At 38.6% G+C, this 22144-nt stretch overlaps 1 protein-coding gene across 1 annotated transcript in view; it reads left to right on the forward strand.

Moving 5' to 3' along the window:
• Positions 1–22144, forward strand: part of SHC4 (SHC adaptor protein 4) — a 131291-nt gene that overhangs the window by 84569 nt on the left and 24578 nt on the right. The window contains exons 5-9 of the mRNA XM_055320065.1: positions 551–604; positions 5672–5723; positions 15161–15284; positions 16760–16931; positions 19504–19564. Of these exons, the coding sequence (XP_055176040.1) occupies positions 551–604; positions 5672–5723; positions 15161–15284; positions 16760–16931; positions 19504–19564 (463 nt within the window). The remainder of the gene's footprint in view (positions 1–550; positions 605–5671; positions 5724–15160; positions 15285–16759; positions 16932–19503; positions 19565–22144) is intronic.

Genomic DNA, 22144 nt, shown 5'->3' on the forward strand with positions numbered 1-22144 from the left:
AACTTATATAAAAATAAGTAAATATAAAAATGCATAAAAAGATAAAGAAAGAGGGATGGTTAGTTGAAGTGATGGAACAGATGTTACCATCAGATTTTTAAATATTTTTAACTCTCGACCCTGATATTCCCCAGAGGGAAAGCTTTATTTTTCCATTAGGCTTTTCCCACATGGCAGCAAAAGATGGCTCCCAGAAGATTTGGACTTAAACTAAGGCCCTAATGGCAGAGAGAAGTGCAGTCCTTCCTGTTGCCCATTTCAGTTCCTCCCCGTGATACTGATTGGCTTTGCTGTATCCAGAGGGGATGGTATTTTCTGATGGGTGAAGCCTGGATCACATGTCCAGCCATAAGGAGAGTGTCAGTGAGATGGGCATGTCAAACCTACTTGAGCCTCAAGAGATTCTTACAGATTATGGATACAGTAGTTTCCAAAGGGATGCTGAGCAGGCAAAAACAAAACATGCAAATGTATGTCCATTACTATTAGATTGTATGTAACTAGGCATAATTAATCTGCAGCATCATACATGTTTGTTTGTATTTTACAGATTATTGCAAATCATCATATGCAATCTATTTCTTTTGCCTCTGGAGGAGATCCTGTAAGTATGGATTCATAAAAGTTCTTTTTATAATAGTTAAAAGAGCTTCCATGTAAAGCATGTTAGCCATGATGTATCTTTTCCAATGTTTTATTATTATTTGTGAATAGCCATGTACAATACAAAATTTGGTCTTGATAAAATATTTTCTGTTACTGATTTTTAAAATATTTGGATTCATAGATGAGCTATCAGTATTCCATCGTGTTGTGAGTCATGGAGTTCTCATCTGAGACTCTTCTTGTAGATAACATCTAAGTCATGAAAAACAAATATGTCATACATGTGTTGCCAGTCCCCTCTCAGCATTTTTCTTAACACAGAGTTCCAGGTAGATCCTATTAAGCAATTGGATTTGTCATGTGAGGGGAAGCCTGGTTGCCATTCTGGCTGTCAACCAAGGCAATTAAGTCTAATCTAAAATGGGCATCCAGGTTTGCAGAGGCTCATGGAAGGAACACTTAGCTGGCAGGAGAGAATTTCAGTTCCTTCCTGCATAGAGGCCACGGGATGCTCATTTCCCATGAACTGTGGGAGACTGAGCAAGTGCTCACTCTCCCAGCCTACTTTACAGAGTGGAGGGTCATTTCCTGACTCCCTACTCTATCACTTCTGAACCAGATTGAAAGGAGAGATGCAGTGAAGGCTTAGGAAGCCTGTGACTGACCAAGAAACAGATCTGTTTGAACTGAGGGAGTAGAAGGAGGAATTTGCTGCTGCATGACATTGGGATGTTTTTCTTCTCCCTGCAAACATATAGAGGCTAAAAGAGGACCGACTTTGATTTTCATAAGGGTTGAACATCAGTAAAGTCAAGAAAACATATGGGGGGAGGGGGAGCAAATGTAGGCCTTATTATAATCGACAATGTATTATCTTCTTTTCTGCTGAGCAATTATTATTCAAGACTGTATCCTTCAGAAACGAGGCAATAAAATCCACTATAACAGTTTTTTTTTTCTTCCCTATCCACTACCTTTAGTTTCTCACTTCCAACTCAGGAATAAAATGGAGGGTCATAAGTGATAGGACATATAACTCAGAAACCTAAGAGAGAAGTATGGAACGGTAGTAAAAACTAAATCTGGTGGCTGATGTGCCTGCAAAGTTTTGACATCTATGCTAAATATTTAAAAGGAAAAATTATTGTCTATCCTAAAAGGAAATAATGTTCTGAAGTTACTCTGCTATAATCATTGCTTGCCTTACTGGCATCTAAAGTGAGCAACTTTCTTCACTTGATTGTTGATGTAACTTTTTTATGTCTGAAATATATACTTAAATACCATTTAATTACCCTATTCTTTAAAACATTTGGATAATAACTTGTCTTCACATTGGCTACCAGTGACTCAAAATATTCAAGCATGTCAAACCTAAACACCCTGTCTTTAGAACTTATTTGAAGCATATGGAAGAAAAGCAGTATTTATAGGACTTCAAATCATTGTTTGTTTTTTTTTATTAGTGGATACTTAATTTTCCCTTTGGGCTTCTCTATTTCCTTATATTTCAATCTGGGGCATAATTATTTTCAAATGAATATATTAGTTCCATGGTGGTACCATTTAATTAACATGTAAACCAAATTTTAAGAGCTCTACTTCTTCCTCAAGAGATTCCACAGATGCCTAATTGTGGATTCAGTACAAATAGGGGACATGCAAGGTGCCTAGCAAGTAGCAGTGGCAATGGGGGTCCAGTACTGAACCTGAACTCCCATCCATCCAGCCTTGAAATCTGGCCTTGACAATGACAAAAAGGGATATGTTTGGTAGCAAAGAGGGTTTGCTGAATCCAGCCTGAAAAGGCCAGCATTGTCTCTTCTCTTCCTAACCCATTATAGCTCAGTCATCCACTAAAGGAACTCAAATACTTTCCTTAAGCTATTTAAAGTAATGAGTTCTCTAAGCGAAGTGTTAAAAATAATTATAGATGTTTGCCCTAAATTTCTGCTTCAGGTTTCAAGGGTTGCTGTCATTTCAGCATTGATACGCAAATCATCGTTTACCCTAGGCAAGCCCTACATGATGTCTATCATAGTTCTCCAGAATCCTAATTCTTTTTAGATCATCATGACATACCTTTAGTTCTTTAGTACTTTCAACCCACCAAAGAACTGCCTTTACCAAAAACAAATGGTAAAGAATTTGTAATGCTGTGGGGAAGTTTGTACATAGATTTGAGTGGGACCCCTGTGTTATCTGTAGCTGGGGCAAAAGTCCGCTCTTCAAATTTAAAACAGAAAACTGGAGTGACCACAAGGTTTGGCATTCAGGGTCCCCCAAGTGAAGTGCCAGGCTTTGGAGTCAGGGAGACTTGACTTATTTAACCTCTCCCGGCTTTAGGGTCCTCATCTATGATCATCCTTGCCTTAAAGCATTGTGAGAATTATGTGAATTGATGCACCTAACCTGCTAGCACCATGCCTAGCAGTGTGATGGGAGATAGCTATCGCATTATTGCTAGCACATAGCTTTTTTTTTTTTTTTTTTTAGGATACTCACTGAGATAATTTACAACTTCACAACTAACTGGCTGCAAGATGCTAAAAGTCTCCATGGCCCAAAGTAATACCTTTCTTTCAACTGGATTTCTCCCCCAAGTTTAAGAAATACTGGCTACTCTTCCTTACCTCTTGATCTTTGCTCATTCTTACCTTTACTCTTTTGTCAAAGATAATTTACTTGTCTTCCTCCAGTCAGCCCTGAAGATAGTTCTTGGTAATGCTTCTGTATCTATATATACTTTCTCCTTTTTAAAAGTGCCCTAGAAGTATGTCACAAATATATTTTCTTGTATTTTTTCCACTATTTGTGCCATTTAACATTCTTTAGATTCTTCTAGATATTTACAGTTAATAGAATTTTATAACTATAAGACTGTTAGATAATGTTTTGAGGATGAGGTCCCACAACCTCTTTCCCATCATCTAATGCATCCGAGAGTGTTGCTGGCATCCTACCATCTCTTCAACTTTATAAATAGCAGCCACGCCCCCAGCACTTGTGGCTTTACTTCTACATTCATATAAAACAAAGCTCATAGATATGACCTTATTTATTTACAAGATGTTTCAACCCTTTTATCTTTTATCATAAGATAAATTTGTTTAGGTGTTTGTTATTTTTTAAAATAACTGAAGACAAGTTATGCTGACCCTGAGATCTGCTTCCTGCGTGTTTCACTGTGGGTTATTAAGTGATTGTCCTTGAGGGTATTACACGCAGGCTTTTATTTCCTGCCAGTTGATTGCATCTTCCCTCTGGAGAGTCGTACTTCTAATCTGCAAATGGCATTGTGTGTATTTTTTTTTTCCCTGAGAACTGAGATAACAAAAAGCATCTTTAATTATTAAAATCTTATCACTCATCAGTTTACTGTTTTCAGTAAGAGTCAGAATTACCAAGTAGCTTTCTGTTTGTTTTTACAAAGTCTGCAACACATCTTTTTGAACTCCTTAGATTTTTTGTGGGCTCTCTTTTTCAAAAATGATTTTTCCTCTCTAGATATTGATCATATAAATGTTTTATATTTTTGCTTTGTTATTTAAGTTAACTCGCACTACACAAAAGCAAACTAACAACCACAGAACCCAATATGTCTGTGTAATTGACTTATTTTCTGACATACATGGTGTCTCTTTGGACAACTGGGAAATCATGGCACCCCTCCTAGTTTATGCCTTTTTTTATAATGGCATAACCTCTGGTATTTCACCTTTCAACACGGGAGACAGTCATGCTCCCTAACCATTTTTTAAGAATGTATGTCCTACAACTCAGAAATTGCACTACTGGATATTTACACTAAAGATATACATGTAGTGATCCGAAGGGGCAACTGCATCCCAATGTTCATAGCAGCAATGTCCACAATAGCCAAACTATGGGAAGAACCCAGATGTCTATCAACAGATGAATAGATAAAGAAGATGTTATATATATATATATATACACACACACAGACATACACATACACACACACCCACACCCACACACACTGGAATATTACTCAGCCACAAAAAAATGAAATATTGTCATTTGCAATGACATGGATAGAACTAGAGGATATTATGCTAAGTGAAATAAGTCAATCAGAGAAAGACAATTATCCTATGACCTCAAATTATATGTGGAATTTAAGGGAAAAAACAGAGGATCATAGAGGAAAATATAAAACAGGATGAAATCAGAGAGGGAGACAAACCATAAGAGACTCAATCATAGGAAACAAACTGAGGGTTGCTGGAGGGGTGGGGAGTGGGGGGATGGGTTAACTGGATGATTGACATTAAGGAGGGCAGGTGATGTAATGAGCACTGGGTGTTATAAGACTGATGAATCACTGACCTCTCTACCTCTGAAACCAATAATACATTATATGTTAATTAATTGGATTTAAATAAATTTTTTTTAAAAGACAGTAATAGCATAGTATTAAACCAAGCATGGGTCTTTCTAAGTACAGGACCCTGTGTGACTACACAGGTCACATGCCCATGAATCTGGCCCTGCTGCTAACTCAACTTTACCATTCCATTCATAAAGCCAAGGAATTATATTATATATATTTGTCTCTACTATTTGTTTGTTTCCTTTCCACTGTACAGCTGGATATGTATATGGGTGATGGACATTAAGGAGGGCACGTGATGTAATGAGCACTGGGTGTTATATAAAACTGATGAGTCACTGACATCTGCCTCTGAAACAATTACATTATATGTTAATTAATTAGAGTTAAGTAAAATTTTAAAAAAAGAACGTATATCTTAACATATTCCCTATCTGGATTCTTTTTTATTCTTAGTGAATAAGTATCACTAAATCTGCCTCTAAATTTTAAATTTTCAACTTCTCTCTCCAAGGGGCAGAGGATGTGGACTCCGTATTGGCCAAGCTATGCAGTGTGTATTTATGTTCTCTCCTAGCATGCTTTTCTATTCTCTTTAGGCAGAAACATTTGTATTTAAGTCCTCATCTCATTACATGTCCTAAATGTACTCTTATCTTTCAACAGTACAATCCATTCATTTTAAATGCAATCATTTTCCCTCTTTTGTAGGATACTACAGACTATGTTGCCTACGTAGCTAAAGATCCAGTTAATCAACGAGGTATGGAAAGCAACTTCTAGATTTTCTTAAGAGCTGATTTATACCACCTTTAAAAAGTAACAAATAGTTCTTTTCAATATACAGAGTGATGAGGATCACTAGAGTGCTATACTGGGTTCTAGAAATATTATGTGAATTTGAGTTGGAAATAAATAGCCCTGCTAGCAGAATGAAGTAGAAATAAATATACAGTTGGGATTTAAATCCCAGTCATTTGAGGGATCCTTATACGAAAAGCTTATTATCTATTTGTATAATAAAAAGAGAAGTTGTTTTGGTTATACTGCAGCTGGCTGCCTCATCTCCAGTGGATGATTGAATTACACAGAAGACCCAAGCCAGTGAGATTATTGGCCTGCATTGGTCTCAGCCTTGGTGTGTATGTGTGTGTTTGTGTTCAACACATTTGTGTGTTGAACCTGTGCGGTTGTTCAAAGAGTCTGGCATGTTACTTTGAGTGTTTGTCTTCTTCTCATTTTTGGATCTTAGTTTAAATGTCACTTCTTCAGAGAGACTTCTTTGAATGATACCACCTCCTATCTCCAGGAGCATATCCCAACCTGCTGCATCATACTTTATATCTCTTCTTATTAGCACTTAGCCCACATTTTTATTATTTTATTCTCTCATTTGTTGATATGTTTAATGTCTGTCCTTCCTATTGAAAGCTCCCTGAGGGCAGGAACCTGTTTACCTTATTCACTGTTGTTTCCAAAACACCCATCAAAAAGCCAGGCACATAGGTGTTGCAACAAAAATAAGTATTTTTGTTGAGTGTCTCAATAAATGGAAGGGTCAGTTGGTTGGATTTCCTATCTCAAGATTTAGCAAGGTTGCCTAAGTAAACTCATCTCCCAGTGAAACTTTGGGATAAAGGCCTGAAGTTTCTTAGGTCATTGGACCTCCTTAGACAGACATGGTTTGTGTTGCTTCTCATCCCTGATTCTGGGACATTTAGACTCCTCTTAGGGATGAGTCTCAGGTTGCTTCTTCTCCTTAACTAGAAACTTATTAGGGCAACATCTTCTCCACCCCAGGGATAGAGTTTGCCCCAACACATTTATTAGGTACATGTGAAGTAGAATTTGGAAATTCAAAGAGCTATAAAGACATGCAGAGGACAGATAGGATAGAACTGATAAATAAGGACTTAATCTTTGAGCAAATGGATGGAGAATGCTGTTTACAAAGCAGAGCTTCAGGAAGATTGATTTAGGAATAGGATGGATTCAGAGAGAACCTTAAGGCAGAGAGATCTGTTTGAAAGCCATTATGATGGTCAAAAAGGAAATGATGAGGACCAGCTGCTAACAAAGGACTTGGGATGTAGTAGATGTTCAGCGAATGCCAAAAGAACATGGTTCTGTGAGATGGAAAAGAAGAAACAGGTGACAAGAACTAAGTAATACTCCATTGAAAGGGACTCACTGTAAACTGTATAATGAAGAATGGATAACCATCAAAGATGAGTAGGAGAGACAGGAACTAGTGAAGGGGAATAAGGGTTTAGGAATGGAAGACAAGAAAAGATACTAGAAAAGAACAACCTCTTTTAATTAAGCCTGTGTTTCCTGAAAGAATAACTGCATGCTATTTTGGGTAAGGCCTCTGAACAACAAAGCCTTTTAACCTGAAAGGAAAAGGTGAAAGGAAGTACAAATAGATCGGGAAGTCTAGATGTTTGGTAACTTTGTCATCAGTCACTGAATAGCTCAGGCAGGTCATTGCTCTTCAGTCAACACAGTGGTGAGGAGTTCAAAGATTGATGTCCATTGCTTGCTTGCTTCTCTGGGATAATGGGTCTGCCTCAAAAATAGATGACTTAGAAACATAAGGTAACTTTGCTGGCATCTGGGTGGCTCAGTCTGTTAAAGCATCTGACTCTTGATTTTAGCCCAGGACATGATCTAAGGGTCATGATCTCAGGGTCTTGAGATCAAGCTCTACCTGGGGGGCGGGGCATGCTCGGCAGGGAGTCTGCTAGAGGTTTCTCTCTCTCTCTCTCTCTCTCTGCTCCTCCCCCTGTGCACTCTTTCTAGAATAAATAAATAAATCTTTAAAAAATAGGGTAATTTTTTGGATTAAAAAGTTAGCATCTCCTCATCCTTATTGCTCCGTTTCCAGTTTCCTCTTTCCCTTTCTTCTTCTTTTTTTAAAAAAGATTTTATTTATTCATGAGAGACACACAGAGAGAGGCAGAGACATAGGCAGAGGGAGAAGCAGGCTCCCTGTGAGGAGACCGATGCAGGACTCAATCCCAGAACCCCAGGATCACAACCTGAGCCAAAGGCAGATGCTCAACCACTGAGTCACCACCCAGGCGCCCCTCTTCCTTCCCTTTCTTTTTTCAAAAGAGTTTATTTATTTATTCATGAGAGACACACACAGAGAGAGGCAGAGACATAGGCAGAGAGAGAAGCAGGCTCCATGCTGGGAGCCCAATGTGGGACTTGATCCCAGTACTCCAGGATCATGCCCTGGGCCAAAGGCAGGTGCTCAACCACTAAGCCACCCAGGCGTCCCTCTCCTCCCCTTTCTTATTTACTTGGTTATAGAAACTTCTGTGAGAAGCCATTTTATTGTCATCATAGCCCTGGCTTGCACAACCATCTAGTGTCAAATCCTTTCTCCTCGCCTGAGCCCCTGGACTTTGGTTTGTACACAGAGGTGCTGATACAGCTTTTGAGCCTGCAAATAATTATTAATTCCATACTAATACAGAAGGGGCTGAGCTAATTATTGTGGAAGCAAAATAATTCCTGGCCAATCTGGACTCCTCATTTAGTGGGAGAGAGAAACACACAGCATGTAGGATGTCATGGAAAAGGGTGTTTGAACAGCAGCATGTGGGACATCGCAGGTGCTCCATCAGGATCTATGGGAGAATTGAACACAGGCCCAGGGGAAAGAACCCTGTGATGAGAGCTTAGGGTCATATGTTTGGGAGGTGTGTGAGTGTGTGTGAGGGTGGGGTTGCCAGAGAACAGAAGGAATAGAAGTAGGGGAGCCATAGCAAAAAAGATCAGCTAGAAACAAATTGTAGAGGGCTTTGAATGGTGACCAAAAGGTCATTGGGAGCCATGGAAGATTTTGAGCTTTATAACAACTATTCTGACTTCTGCCATTTTACTGAAATTGCAGAATGATTATTTTTCTGGGATTTGTATCTGTGAAAGTGATACTGGAGCACAGAAAATAGTCTGGAATTGTAGAGTCCAATTTGGAGGACATCTCATTAGTCCTAGGCAGGAGTGGTACGGTTTAGATTATATTGTGGGGAGGAAGGAAAAGTTTGGACAAATCTGTGAACTAATGGAACTTGGCAACAATTTAGATATGAAGGTTGTTGAAGAAATAGAAACCAGATGTTCCTGAGGACTTAATGTGAAATTATATACGATGCAAATATCTCAATATGTGTCTCATAGTAAGTATATAATAAATGAAAGCTTATTATTGTTATTATCATTATTAGTACCCTGTGTGATTTGGAATAGTATTGCAATTAAAGAAACAGGGATTATTATACATTGGAAAAAGACAATCCACTAGAGAAACAGGGGAAAGGGGGAATCTACCATTTATTGCGTGCTCACCATATGGCAGGCATTTTGTCATTTCATCCTTACAGCAACTGAGGTTGGTATTAATTTATTCTTTTATTATAAAAGCAAACACTGGCATTGAAAAAAGTGAGATTGTTTTCCTAAGCTCAGCCAGCTAATAAACAAGTGAATCAGCCCCCAGGTCCTCAGCATACCTTTACAAAAGAACATCACAAGGCATGAAGAAACATTTAAAAATTTTGCGAGTTTACTAGCTACCTTGTTAGCAATTAAATTATAAATAGGTAGCACATTTCATCTTCAAATTCCAAATATTGAAGACAGGTAAAATGGGGTTTAAAGTAGTTTATTCTTAACGATGTTGGTAGGAGTGTGGATCCAAATGTTTTGGAAAGCAAATTGACAATTTGCAGCCAAAGCCTTAAAAAGGTAAATTGAACCAGCAGTTTAACTTCTAATGAAATAATTAGGACATGCACAAAGATTAAGCAATAAAGATCATTGTCATATAATATTTATATAATAGAAAAAATACAATTGATTCAATATTCATGAATAGCAAATTGTGTAAATGAATCTATAGAATGTACTACTATGCTTTGATATAAAGCTAGTGTTAGAGGGCAGCCCAAGTGGCTCAGCGGTTTAGCGCTGCCTTCGGCCCAGGGTGTGATCCTGGAGTCCCGGAATCGAGTCCCCATGTTCGGCTCCCTGCATGGAGAGCCTGCTTCTCCCTCTGCTTTTCCCTCTGCCTCTCTCTCTGTGTGTCTCTCATGAATAAATAAATAAAATCTTTAAAAAAATAAAGCTAGTGCTATAGAAGAATAAATAATGACATGGGGGAAATGTTGACAATGTTATGAAGTGCAAAAAAGTAGATTGTGAAACAATGTGTATAATATGACCCCAGGTAATTTTTTGGAGGTATAAAAAAAATATTGGAAAGAAAAAGATGCCAAAAATATTAATAGCAGTTATCTTTAGGTAGGGAGACTTGCATAATTTTTTTGGTGCCTTTTTAGTTTTCTAAAACTCCTGTAGTGAATATTTGTTATGTTTGTAAAAAGAAAATATGTTCTAAATCCTTGAATAAGTAAAGAAAATAGTGAAACCAGAAAGATGTTACAGAATTACCTAGTGAGTTTTGTTCATCTGGGGAAAATGTTTAGCAGGCAGGAGGATATAGGGAGGGTGTTACTGTTATGGGGGATGGGAGTGTGGGGGTGGGAGAGACAGACAAAGAAACAGGGACCAGGCCTTCAGGTGCAGGTTTGGAAAAACTGCAACTTCATAACCCTAAGAGTAAGCAAGATCACCCAAGGAGGAGCTTGCAAAGAAGAGGGCTGAGGGCCTCAGGGAGTAGAAGAAGTCAGAGGGGACAGCAAAGAGCCAGATGAGTGGGAACGAGGAGGAGAGAAAACCAGGAGATGAGTATCATCTAAGAAGGAGGAAGAGCAAACTTCTAGGGGAGAGAAGTCATCCCAGAATAAGACAGCACAGAATGTCACACATTGAAAAGGAGTTAGGGGGAGTGAAGGTGGAAAAAGCCTTTGAGTGGGCAGTTAACAGAGTCAGACCTCAGGGATGAGGAAGAGCCTAGCTGACTGAGGAAACCCGGGCTCCATGCTGAGAATCCTGAATGTTCCCACTGTCTCCCATTTGCATGATTCACTTTTTTTTTTTTTTCCAGCATTAGTCTATTCAAGGCAGGGCAGTTGTCACTTTTTCCCATCTTGGCTAGGACCCTTGAGTGAACTCCTCATTTTATAAAAGGCCTTTTCTGTAGAAAAACTAAGTTTCTCTAAGAACATTTTCAGTTTACTTAGTGACTAATACGGCTTGCCCCTGTAATTGCTGTAAATAGGAAATCCATATTCTCTTCACCTCTTATTCCAAATATGTCATCATCCAGGAAGGTTTACAGATTTTCTCTGAGTCTAAGATTTCGTGAAAGAAGGCCCCAGTTTACCTGGGTAGAGGATGGCCATGGTTCTCAGTCTCTGAAGAAAGCTAAAAAAAAATTTTTTTAAAGACTGTAAAAACAATGTCAATTAACCTATTTAGTTGTATTTATGGTTATGGTTATAAACTATATGCACGATTGCCCTGGGTTAACTCTGGTCTGACTGGAAGCTTGCTTCTTTGGTCTGGTTTCTTCCTGGGCATGGAGGACTCCTTGCTCAGTACCCCATCACCATCTGGTGGTTGACCTGAGAAGCTGCACTTTTGAATTTCTAGTTTATTAAAAAAACCAAAAACCAAACCTGATCTAAAAAATACCCCTGGTCTATTAAAAATAAATATAAAACTAGTAGGGAAGGGCCCATTATCCTCTAAGAATAGTTCTCAGCCATTTGTTCATGAATATCCAATTAGGAAACCAAATGAAAAAGGCTGAAGAATATGAATCTAAGACTTTAAAAAATCCTCCTTAATATGATACTTGATACCCAAAGGTAGAGTTGTGGGTCTATCTGGCTACAGGTGAAATGAAAAGAACCTGTTTTGCATCTGATTCCATCTCAGGCCTCCATGCCAAGTTATCATATCATTGGAAAGTTACATTATTTTTTGGCAATTGGGACTTTCCATATACTTGTCTTTCATTCTTCCTGTTAGCTAAAGATTGATCAGTTCTTGGCCAACCTAGCTGCTTATCCAGACCTTTGGAGATGAGCCTAATACTGGGAAGTGGGCACATTTGTATGTGATTCAGAGCCCGTCTGGCCCATGACCAACCTCAAAAAGACAGTTTTTTACAGAGTAGCATACTATGAGTAGCAACAACAGCACTATGTGTGTTCGCTGAAAGTAGTGAGGCTGCGCAGAATATTGCACAGGGTCAACCATTTCGTCCAGTGTCATCCTTTCATGGTGATGGCACCACTGTTTGTTTTCTATTAATCTTCTCAAAAAAGTAATATGGCATTGATGAGGTTATCCAAAGCAAAGCAGAACATGTTGGTGGCATCAGCCCAAGAACAGGACCAAATCCTCAAAGTATCAGAATCAGAAGAATTGAGACAAGTAAAACCATTTTAAAAGTATGTGAGAAGTGGTAGAGGATGTTTGGTGGATTTGGTGTTTCCTTTCCTTCCTGAGTACCCACATGCCACAAGAGCCCACATGACTGTTCCTCAGAAGGTGTAAGCTGCTGTGAAAGAGGGAGGTCAGGATTTCTATAAAGCAATAAGGGACTTCAAACATCACCTGTGCTCTGTCTTGGCAGATGAGGGTATTTCTGAAAAGTGATTTGTTTGGGATCATGCAGATTGTGGCATAATTGGAATTTGAACTTGAATCTGGATCTTTCCATGGAGTTCTTTTAAGTGTTCTTGTTTTCTCATCCCTTCAAAGGGAGATACATTTTCATTTTCCTTCGGGTGTGTATATGTATGTGCAAATATTTGAATTTCCTGCCTCTCTCATTATCTTCCCTATCTTTAGCTCTAGACCTCTTCTTGAACGTAAGAAAAATTTAAATTTAAAAAATAATTTCCTGTATCCTTTTATGATTTCTGATCTTGACTTTATTTTTAATTGACCCAGAAATTTATGAGATGAAAAACAAAAGAATTCAAGTGAATTGCCTTTTCTTATCATAAGGTAATACGACTTCTCTTGGCTCAACTGGAGGGCACTTTCCAAGGGCACTTTGTAGGTTTAAGGATATCTCCAAGAGCAAACCAAGCAGTGATTCGTACCACTCAATGGCTGGAAGAACCTGCCTCACTAGGGGTCCACTGCAGGTGCCATTTCAATGCGATTGAAGACAACTTCTCACACTAGAATTATTGATGCAATTCAGGAAAATCAATATGGATTTATTCAACACAATTTTTAAAACACCTTCTATGTGTTGGTCATGTGCGAAGCTACTGCAGAGAAAAAGAAAGAGCAATTTAAAATGACAGCCTAAAGATAGATCGATCATTTTTCTTTGGTAGAAAGGATATATATTTATAGGCATTCTTAATTAAGTTTTGAAGCTAGAATTAGCTCCTAAGTCTATATTAGGATCCAAGTCACTTCTTTAAAGGGACAATCTTATAAGAGATGGTAATGATAATTCTAGAGGTTTGACACCTTGGCATTGTTTGATTTAATAATTCCTCCCCCACACACAGGCACATATAAACACATGCCTTCTAAAAATTTAATTTAAATCTTTTATTTTATTTTATTTTTTTTACAGATTTATTTATTTATTTTAGAGAGGGAGCACAAGTAGAAAGGGGAGAGGGAGAGAGAATCCCAAGCAGACTTGAGCTCACCTTGGAGACCGACCTGGGGGCTTGACACGGGGCTTGATCTCATGACCCCAAGATCACGACCTGACGTACTGCACCACCAAGGTGCTCCTTCATCTAAATCCTTTAAATGAAAGTCAAGTTAGTTCTGGAATAAGAATTGTCTGAGATTCCTAGAGATAATTATTAATAGAAGGCTAAGAGAAGAAACACTTGTAGGTTCTACTATTATGTACTGGTATAGGCTTTGCAAATTCTATCAGATGTAAACGAATTGCCTTCTGCTTTAAATAGATATAGAATCCTTTCCAAGAGAATGCAAGTGTGAAATCATGCTTCCAAGTCAGCACAGTTGAATCATGCTATAAAGACAGCTCTTCTCTCTTTAGGTGTCCCTTTTAGTAATGTGTCCTTCTGTTGGTTTCGCACACAGTTCCCAAGATACATGAAGCATTCTCGGCATCTACTCTAATTCCTCATGCACTTGCTTAAGCCTTTCTGTTCTTAGAGAATAGCTAACAATTTTTGCAACATTATTGCATATATTTAACTGTTATCAGCTTTTTCTCATCCCTCCATTCTTCAGGCTACACAAACCAATATATTTTTGAAAAATGTTATTTCTCATGGGACTTATTGCCTCCAAATAAAAATTATGCTCAGGGCTCTTTCTAAGCCATCCTTATGAAACTTCCATTTAAATAAATTGCCATGTTGCAAGGCTCTAAGCAAGACCCCATATCCCACCAAAGCAAGAATGGTATTCCATCTGGTGGGAGGTGAATTTATAGTCCCTGAACAGAAGCTCCTGTTTTTATGCAGCAGCAGCAGATTTGCTCATTTGTGGTATTCCATCAGCTGCACCCTTCATAATTTATTTATTTAAATTACATGTGCACACTCCCCCCTTCTCAGTAGCTGCTTCTCAGAGAAATTATCTAATAAAAATTTTAATATCTTCTGGTCATGTCATCGTCACAAAATCTTGTTGTTGTTGTTTTTTTAAATCTTGTTTTTGATGCTTGATGGAGATAGTACTTTAGTAGAATTTTGAAGACAGGGATTACCACACCATCACTACTTTCTAGTGGCAATGACAGGGCAAAGGGGTATTATAAGCTCCTATCTTCACCAGCAGCTCATCCCTCACTTTGAGGGGAGCAGGGTATGGGGGAGATTTGGAAAGTTATATTTTTGCAAAGACAAAATACCATGCAAAGACGACAGCATGGCCCTTATCTTCCTGTCAGATTGCTGCCCTAAGCATCTTTTATACCGAATTCTAGAGCTAACATTGAATACAAGTCACATGATTAAGATCACTCTAGTTTTATAAAAAATGGAGGCCCAAAAATACCTGTCTGGAGACCAGAATTTGTCAATTTTTTTGCGATATTTAAATGTAAAATATGACTGTTTCTTCTCTTTGATCCATATGAAAAATGAGGTATTCTTTTCCACTACTTCAGAACTGAAAAGAACTTGTAAACCTGCTCCGATTCACTCAATTAAAAGTTTGTGTTGTGGAATGATTTTGACTTTATATAAAACCTTTCCTTGTTGACAACTTATTACAGGTGTTTTGTTGTTTTTGTTTTTGTTTTGGTATGTTCTCTTGCAGCCTGCCATATATTGGAGTGCCGCAGTGGAATGGCCCAAGATGTCATAAGCACCATAGGGCAGGCTTTTGAACTCCGGTTTAAACAGTATTTGAAAAATCCTTCTTTGAATACTTCTTGTGAAAGGTCAGCCAAGAGTTCTATAATTATTTGACTTACTATATTTGTTTTGTTTTATTTTAAAGTGAATTTTCAAACTAATGAAATTAATATTTTTTTCTTACAAATAGGCAGTTTCAGTACAAACTAATAATGTCATTTTCTATTCTTCTTCCATTTATATTTATCCAGATATTTCCTCTTGCTTTGTATCAGAGAAACAGGAATATGCCCTGTTTCTCTGATATAGAGAGCTACGACTTAATGAACTATTATCATAAAATAACAGACATCAATACATTTCTCAGAATCATTCCAATCCCAGATCTCTTGCAACTAAAAAAAGAAAAGAAAAAATCAAGAATGAAGAACAAAATAGTAAGAATCAAATGTCTGTAACAAGAATCACCATTAGTTTGCTGGTTTGCAGTGTAAATAGATGAGCTCCAGCTAAACGGTGGGAGGGTTGAAAGGTGATGTGACCCAAGGATCTGGTTGTTCTATCTGAGGCACAGAAACTCTGCAAGGAAAGCCAAGCCCTTTAGGCCTGACAGACTTCAGCATGTGTGGAGTGCAGTGAGGTCTCTCACACCCAAGGGACAAAACTCAATCTTGTTTAATTTTAAATATACTCCTCCCCCAATTAGTTATGTTGTGTATCAGCCAACACCCTTTATAAGGTGGTCTGGGGTAACAAAGGAGGGGGTTCTTAGGAGGCCTTGATGTTGAATTTTTCCCAGGGTAACACTCAATATCTTAGTGCTGTCATTTTGTTGACATGTAATGAACCCAACAAGACTGTGTGGGTTGTTAGTGGAATCAGTTCAGTCCAAAAGGACTTGATTTTTTTTTTTTTCATAAGAAACTTTTACTAATTCCAATTTGGAAGAAAAGTTGTTTGTTTTTTTTTTTGTCCTGTTTCAATTTTTAAAACAATGCATGTTTACATAAATCTACCCAATTGCCACATATGGTTCTAATATTTCTTTATGAATCCCATATACTCCTCCAGATTTGTGCAGACAAGATAACTGGCCATAGCTCTCTTATTTTTCTCATCTTGGTTTAATAAACTGGACTAGGCCCTCTGCCCAATATCTAGAATTTTTTTTAGGAGAATATTTCCAAAATGGTACAAAGTGTGCTGAAGATACTCAGGAAAACTTTATTTTTATGCTCCACTGGCAAAAATGACTTACATTCAGAGTTCATATGTGTGTTTGTGTGTGTATGTGTGTTTCTTAATCACTGGGAGGAGACACAAAAGCATCACCCTTGGCACTTTTTGTTGGCTTACCCTACTTTAATTGTCTATGGAAAGCTAAACAACTCAACCATCTGGTTGCTTCCATCCAGATGTTTGACATCACTTAAGAACAGCTATAAACTTAAAACATGAATGCAAAGTTTTTCAGATGATTTGCATGGTTCTGATCCCTCTGCCTCCCCTACAGCATTTGAATTCCCGCCCAGCCTCTTGGGGATTCTTTTTTCCCTTACAGTGAGGGGGTGCCTATTGATGATCATGCTGAGGAGCGAGAAGATCATGAGTATTACAATGAAATCCCAGGGAAGCAGCCACCTGCAGGTGGTGTTTCAGATGTGCGGATCAAAGTCCAAGCCACAGAACAAATGGCTTACTGCCCCATACGGTGTGAAAAGTTGTGCTATTTGGTAAGTCATGTTTTATTGTTACCGGAACTTAGCAATGTGATTCTGTCCTTGTCACTAGAGAGTTTAATTTGAGAGTTTTCAAGCACTAGTTTAGAGAAAGTATCATCTTCCTCAATACAGAGCCAGAGAATGAATCATTGTTGGAGCCTGCACTAGATCATTTTTGCTCTGAATCCCCCAACTTTGGCCGATGTGGATGACTTCACATCTCCCTTCACTAGGAAGTCCAGCATGTTATTTTTAACATCACCCTTCTCCATCTCCAGTCTTCCTATGTTCTCCTTGCTGCTCATCCTTAGCTACGGCCTCCACAGCTGATCCTTCCCCTGACCTCCTGATACCCTCTCCTCCTTTCAACCCTCTGCCTTTGTTCTGTTGCATCAACCCCTGTCTCAGTCTTTATTTTCTCTTTGTCTACTGGTTATCTCTCTTCCATCTGCTAATAAATTTGGATTCCTCCAACCAGCTCATAATGTCTTGTCTCCTTCTCATCTTCCTTTTTTACCCATAAACTAGAAAACATTGTCTCTATCCCAGGTTTCACATCAGCACTATATTTCGAAGATCTGAATTCTGCTTGACAACTTGATGGGAATCACTTTTACAGTGGTCACCAATGGTTTTTTTGGTCACTGATGGTTTAAATCAATTTTCTTCATCAATATTCTGAATCTGTCTATAGAATTTGATACCTGTAGGCTGCCCCTTCCTTTTTGTAGACCTCTTCTATTATCTTCTAAAGCACTTCTACTGTGTCATTCTTATCCCCCATCTCTTTTGCAGCTTTTGAAACCTTTGTCCAACATTTTATTATCAATTTTTTCAAACATGCAGAAAAGTTATGTAAGAGTTATACATTGAACACTCATACACTCACTGCCTAGAGTCTACGATTAACTACATTTAACATTTCACCAGGTTTGCCCTGTCATCCTATATAGCTATCATCCATCAGCACGTCTTAATTTTGGTATGTTTCAAAGTAAGTTACATCTTTTTTTAATTTAAATTTTGTTAGTTAACATAGAGTGTAAAATTGGTTTCTGGACTAGAATTCAGTGATCCAGCACTTACGTACAACAACACCCAGTGCTCCTCACAACAAGTGCCTTCCTTAATACCCATCATCTGTCTAGCCCATCCCCCACCCACTCCCCTCCATCCACCTTCAGTGTGTTCTCTGTCATTAAGAGTCACTTATGGCTTATTGCTTATTTCCCTCTTTCCCCCCCCCATATATTCATCTGATTTCTTTCTCAAATTCCACATGTGAGATCATATGGTATTTGTCTTTCTCTCACTGACTTATTTCACTTGACATAATACACTTTAGCTCTGTCCACATTATTGCAAATGGCAAGATTTCTTTTCGATGGCTGAGTAATATTCCATTGTGTATGTGTGTGTGTGTGTGTGTGTGTGTGTGTGTGTGTGTATACACACATACCATATCTTCTTTATCCGTTCATCAGTCAATGGACTTTTGGGTTTTCTCCATAGCTTGGCTATTGTTGATAATACTATCACATCTTTTCTTGTTAGACCTTATTTTCTTCCACTCACCTACAAATCCAAGCCCTTGCCCTTACCACCCTTTCTCTGTGTTTGGCCTCGACCTTGGTTTCTCCTCTGGCATGCCACCTGTATACACATTGTTCCAGCTTCTTTGTTTTCAATTACTACCTATCTCTCCAGCTATAATGCGATAGACATTACATTGCTTATGTTAAGATTAAAATCAGCATTTTCTCCTTGATTCCAAATCAGATTCCTCTACAGATTTACTCATGTTCATTAATAGTACTGCTCTTCTTTCATTAATCTGCAGTCTTTTGCTTTTCTCACTTTGGGCTCCACATCAACTCAGTCTTCAAGACCTAGAATTCTGCCATGAAATCCTTTGAATCTATCCCACCTCTCATATTCCTGTTGCACCTTTCTGAGCTCTGGTCTTTACTTGCCCAGATGATTCTGAAAACTCCTTCCTTGTCTCCAGTTTCATTCCCCCAAACCATTCTGCATGGTACTTCCAGATCAGTCTTTCTGAAGGATAGATATTGCCCTTCTCGAAGGCATCAGTGATATCATCCCACTGTTGAAGACAATCTAGATCTAGATCTAGATCCATAGGGTATCAGTGCAACCCCTGATGGATGAGATTGTCAAGGTTGAAAAATGAGCCTGGCATAAACCTCAGTAGAATAGGGCTCCAATCTGTCACTATTAGACAGAGGTTTGCTAAATACTATTTATACAAAGTGTCCTGGAAATCACACTTTCTGGCCTGAGACTTGGATTGAGTCCTGGCGGGGAACCTCCCAAGCACAGGCAGCAACCCTCAGGATATAGGCCTTATGTTGGCAGCCTTTATGACTCCCCGCTCCAGACCCATCTTTGCAGCCCCCAAATAATGCACTCCCATAGGAGTCTATGCTCCCCACCCAGAATCTCAGTTCCTGTCAGAAAGTGAATTTGTCAGCTGTATTCTGCTGGGAGCATCAGTAATGTTGTTTTTTGAAAGTATGAATATATACTATGTTTGTAAATGTTTCACAATTTGTTGTTTGTGCAGCCTGGAAACTCCAAGTGCAGCAGTGTGTATGAGAACTGTTTAGAACAAAGCAGGGCAATAGGTAGGTACAATTGTCCTCCGCCATCTGCCGCTCTCCTTTTTCCTTGTAGGTCATGTGGTTGTGTGTGGCCCTGGCTCTTAAAGACTTCCTGGGGAAGTCAGGTTTATATAACCAAACATATAATGCTTCAGCGGCCGGCTTTCCACACTCTGAGAGTCCCAGAATGCCACACATGTGTCACTTGACAGGCTCATGACTTTGACTCACTCTTGTGGGCTCTACCACACTATCATTCTACCTTATGAGGTCTTTCACTGCTGTAACATCATGAGAGGTCTTCCTGGAAAGATGCTTCTCTGCTTAAAACTCAAGGGAGTTCCACTTCAAAGAAGATCAGACATTAAGCTAATGTGAAAATCAATGCTTGTCAGATCCATTAGAATTAAGGTAAAATCTTTAAGCAGAAAACAAAAAGAAATCTGAAATGCAAGAGACTCAATTAGGGGGGCCCATCTACTCCACTTACCCTACTTCCTAGGGCATTAAATGTCTTATTACTGCATGTGATATTTATGTTGGGCACAACTTTTCCACAACACAAATGTAGAATATCAACCATCCAGGTTGGACATACGTTGTCATAAAGTTATGCCCTAGTTAGTAATTTGATTTTTTTAAAATTGTTGAAGGTACATGTTTCTTTGGGAAGCAAAGTTTTATAGCATTAGAGAGGGAGATAATTGGATGGTATTGATAAGATGGTGGAGAAATAGAGTTGGATAGCCATGCTTAGGGACTCAAATTAAATTAGCAGGAATTTGGCACCTAGAAGGAAGTCACTTCTAAGGGTATATATATATTTTACTTATTTATTTATTAAGAGATTTTATCTATCCATCTGAGAGAGAGAGAGCATGCCCAAGAACATGAGAGAGAGCACAAGCAGGGCGAGGGGCAGAGGGAGAAGCAGACTCCCTGCTGAGCAGGAGGCCCGATGTACGATTTGATCCTGGGACTAAAGGAAGATGCTTAACTGACTGAACCACTCTGGCACCCCTAGAATATTTTCATTCTTCTTATGGAATTATGCCATTGTAACCTATTAATTTAATTTACTTCTTTTGAGACAGAGAGACAGAGAAAGAGAGAAAGAGAGCACGCAGGGGGTAGGGGGCAGAGGCAGAGGGTGAGAGAGAATCCCAAGCAGGCTCCACCCAGCATGGAGCTTGACATAAGACTCGATCTCACAACTCTGATATTATGACCTGAGCTAAAATCAAGAGTCAGACACTTAACTGACTGAGCCACCCAGGTGCCTCAAATTTTATTATTTCTTATATGTGGGAGATACATAAAAATTTATCATTTTAGGTACAGCTATGATTCCTACCTTCCTCCACCATGTAAAAATAACAGAAGTAGTGGGTTCAGACGGTATTGTTAATTCTTTAAAAATATGGTTCTTTTTGGTAGCTATTAAAATTCCATGCCATTATTTAAAGTTATTTATAATTTTAACCTAACTTTAAGTAATATGACCAAAACAAATTAAATTAAAGGTAAGTGCAAAGGCTCCTAGAAGAAAAGTATAAATGGAAACTAGAATTCCTGGTGTGCCAGGACCACATCCTAGATCACTGCACATAGAGAGGACAGCAGAGAGAGTCTTGGACCTAGACAAAGAACTCCCGAATTTTTGGTCCTAACAAATACCTCCCTTCCCAGCTCATCTTCCTCCTCCGTTAAACAGTCTTGATGGCACAGCCTGTGTGGCAGCCATGTGACATGTGGCACAGTCACATGGCTTCTGAGGGGAACTCACTGAAGGAAAATCAACATTACTAGAATGATGTACCATATGCTAAATCACAACACTACCATTGAAGAAAAGGGGCATGGTCTCCTAGTTTTTTGTCAAGAGCCCCCAAAACATACATTTGTGAAGGAACTAATGGTTCTAGAGGTTATAGAGGTATTGTCTCAGTCTTATTCAAGATATTTCTTTTTGTAAATGTAATCTTGTCATAGAATCCAACTTATTGTTTCTGTTTATCTTGGTTTTATTTCTCCTTCAAATCCAACAAACAATGTAACCCTTTATTCTTTTGTGGTTTATATATGTCCTAAGCCAATATAAGCAGATCCAAACTTATGAACAGACTTTACTGAGAGCCTGGAATATATTTCCAGATTTAGTTCATTCCAGAATTAATTTTAGCCATGATGAGTATCTCCTAGACAAGTCCACCATGTTCTACTATTCTGGTTTGCCTGTACTAGAGCTTAAATACATATTTTGGAATGACAAATACAATAGAAGTTTCTATTGCAAGTGCCTGTTCTTCAGTTGCACTCCCAACTTTGAGAGGGTTGGAAACCAGTACAGAGCTACCTTCCTTGTGGTGGCCTTAAGGTAACAGTTCATAACTGGGAACTTTTCAGAATCTTGGTGAGGTGAGAGATGGTATTCGCAGTTTGGAAAAAGTCCTTCAGCTGGATACTTTCTTCCCTTGAAAATCAGAGCTACAACATTGTTTCCTTAGAAAAGCAGTTCTAAGTTCCAGTGAGGATCCAGAATGCTAGGAAGCCATCTCCCTAGACCTCAGCCACTAAGACCATAAGTTAGAAGAACTCAACCCC

Source organism: Nyctereutes procyonoides, unplaced genomic scaffold, assembly GCF_905146905.1.
Source record: "Nyctereutes procyonoides isolate TBG_1078 unplaced genomic scaffold, NYPRO_anot_genome, whole genome shotgun sequence".
Taxonomy (NCBI): Eukaryota; Metazoa; Chordata; class Mammalia; order Carnivora; family Canidae; genus Nyctereutes; species Nyctereutes procyonoides.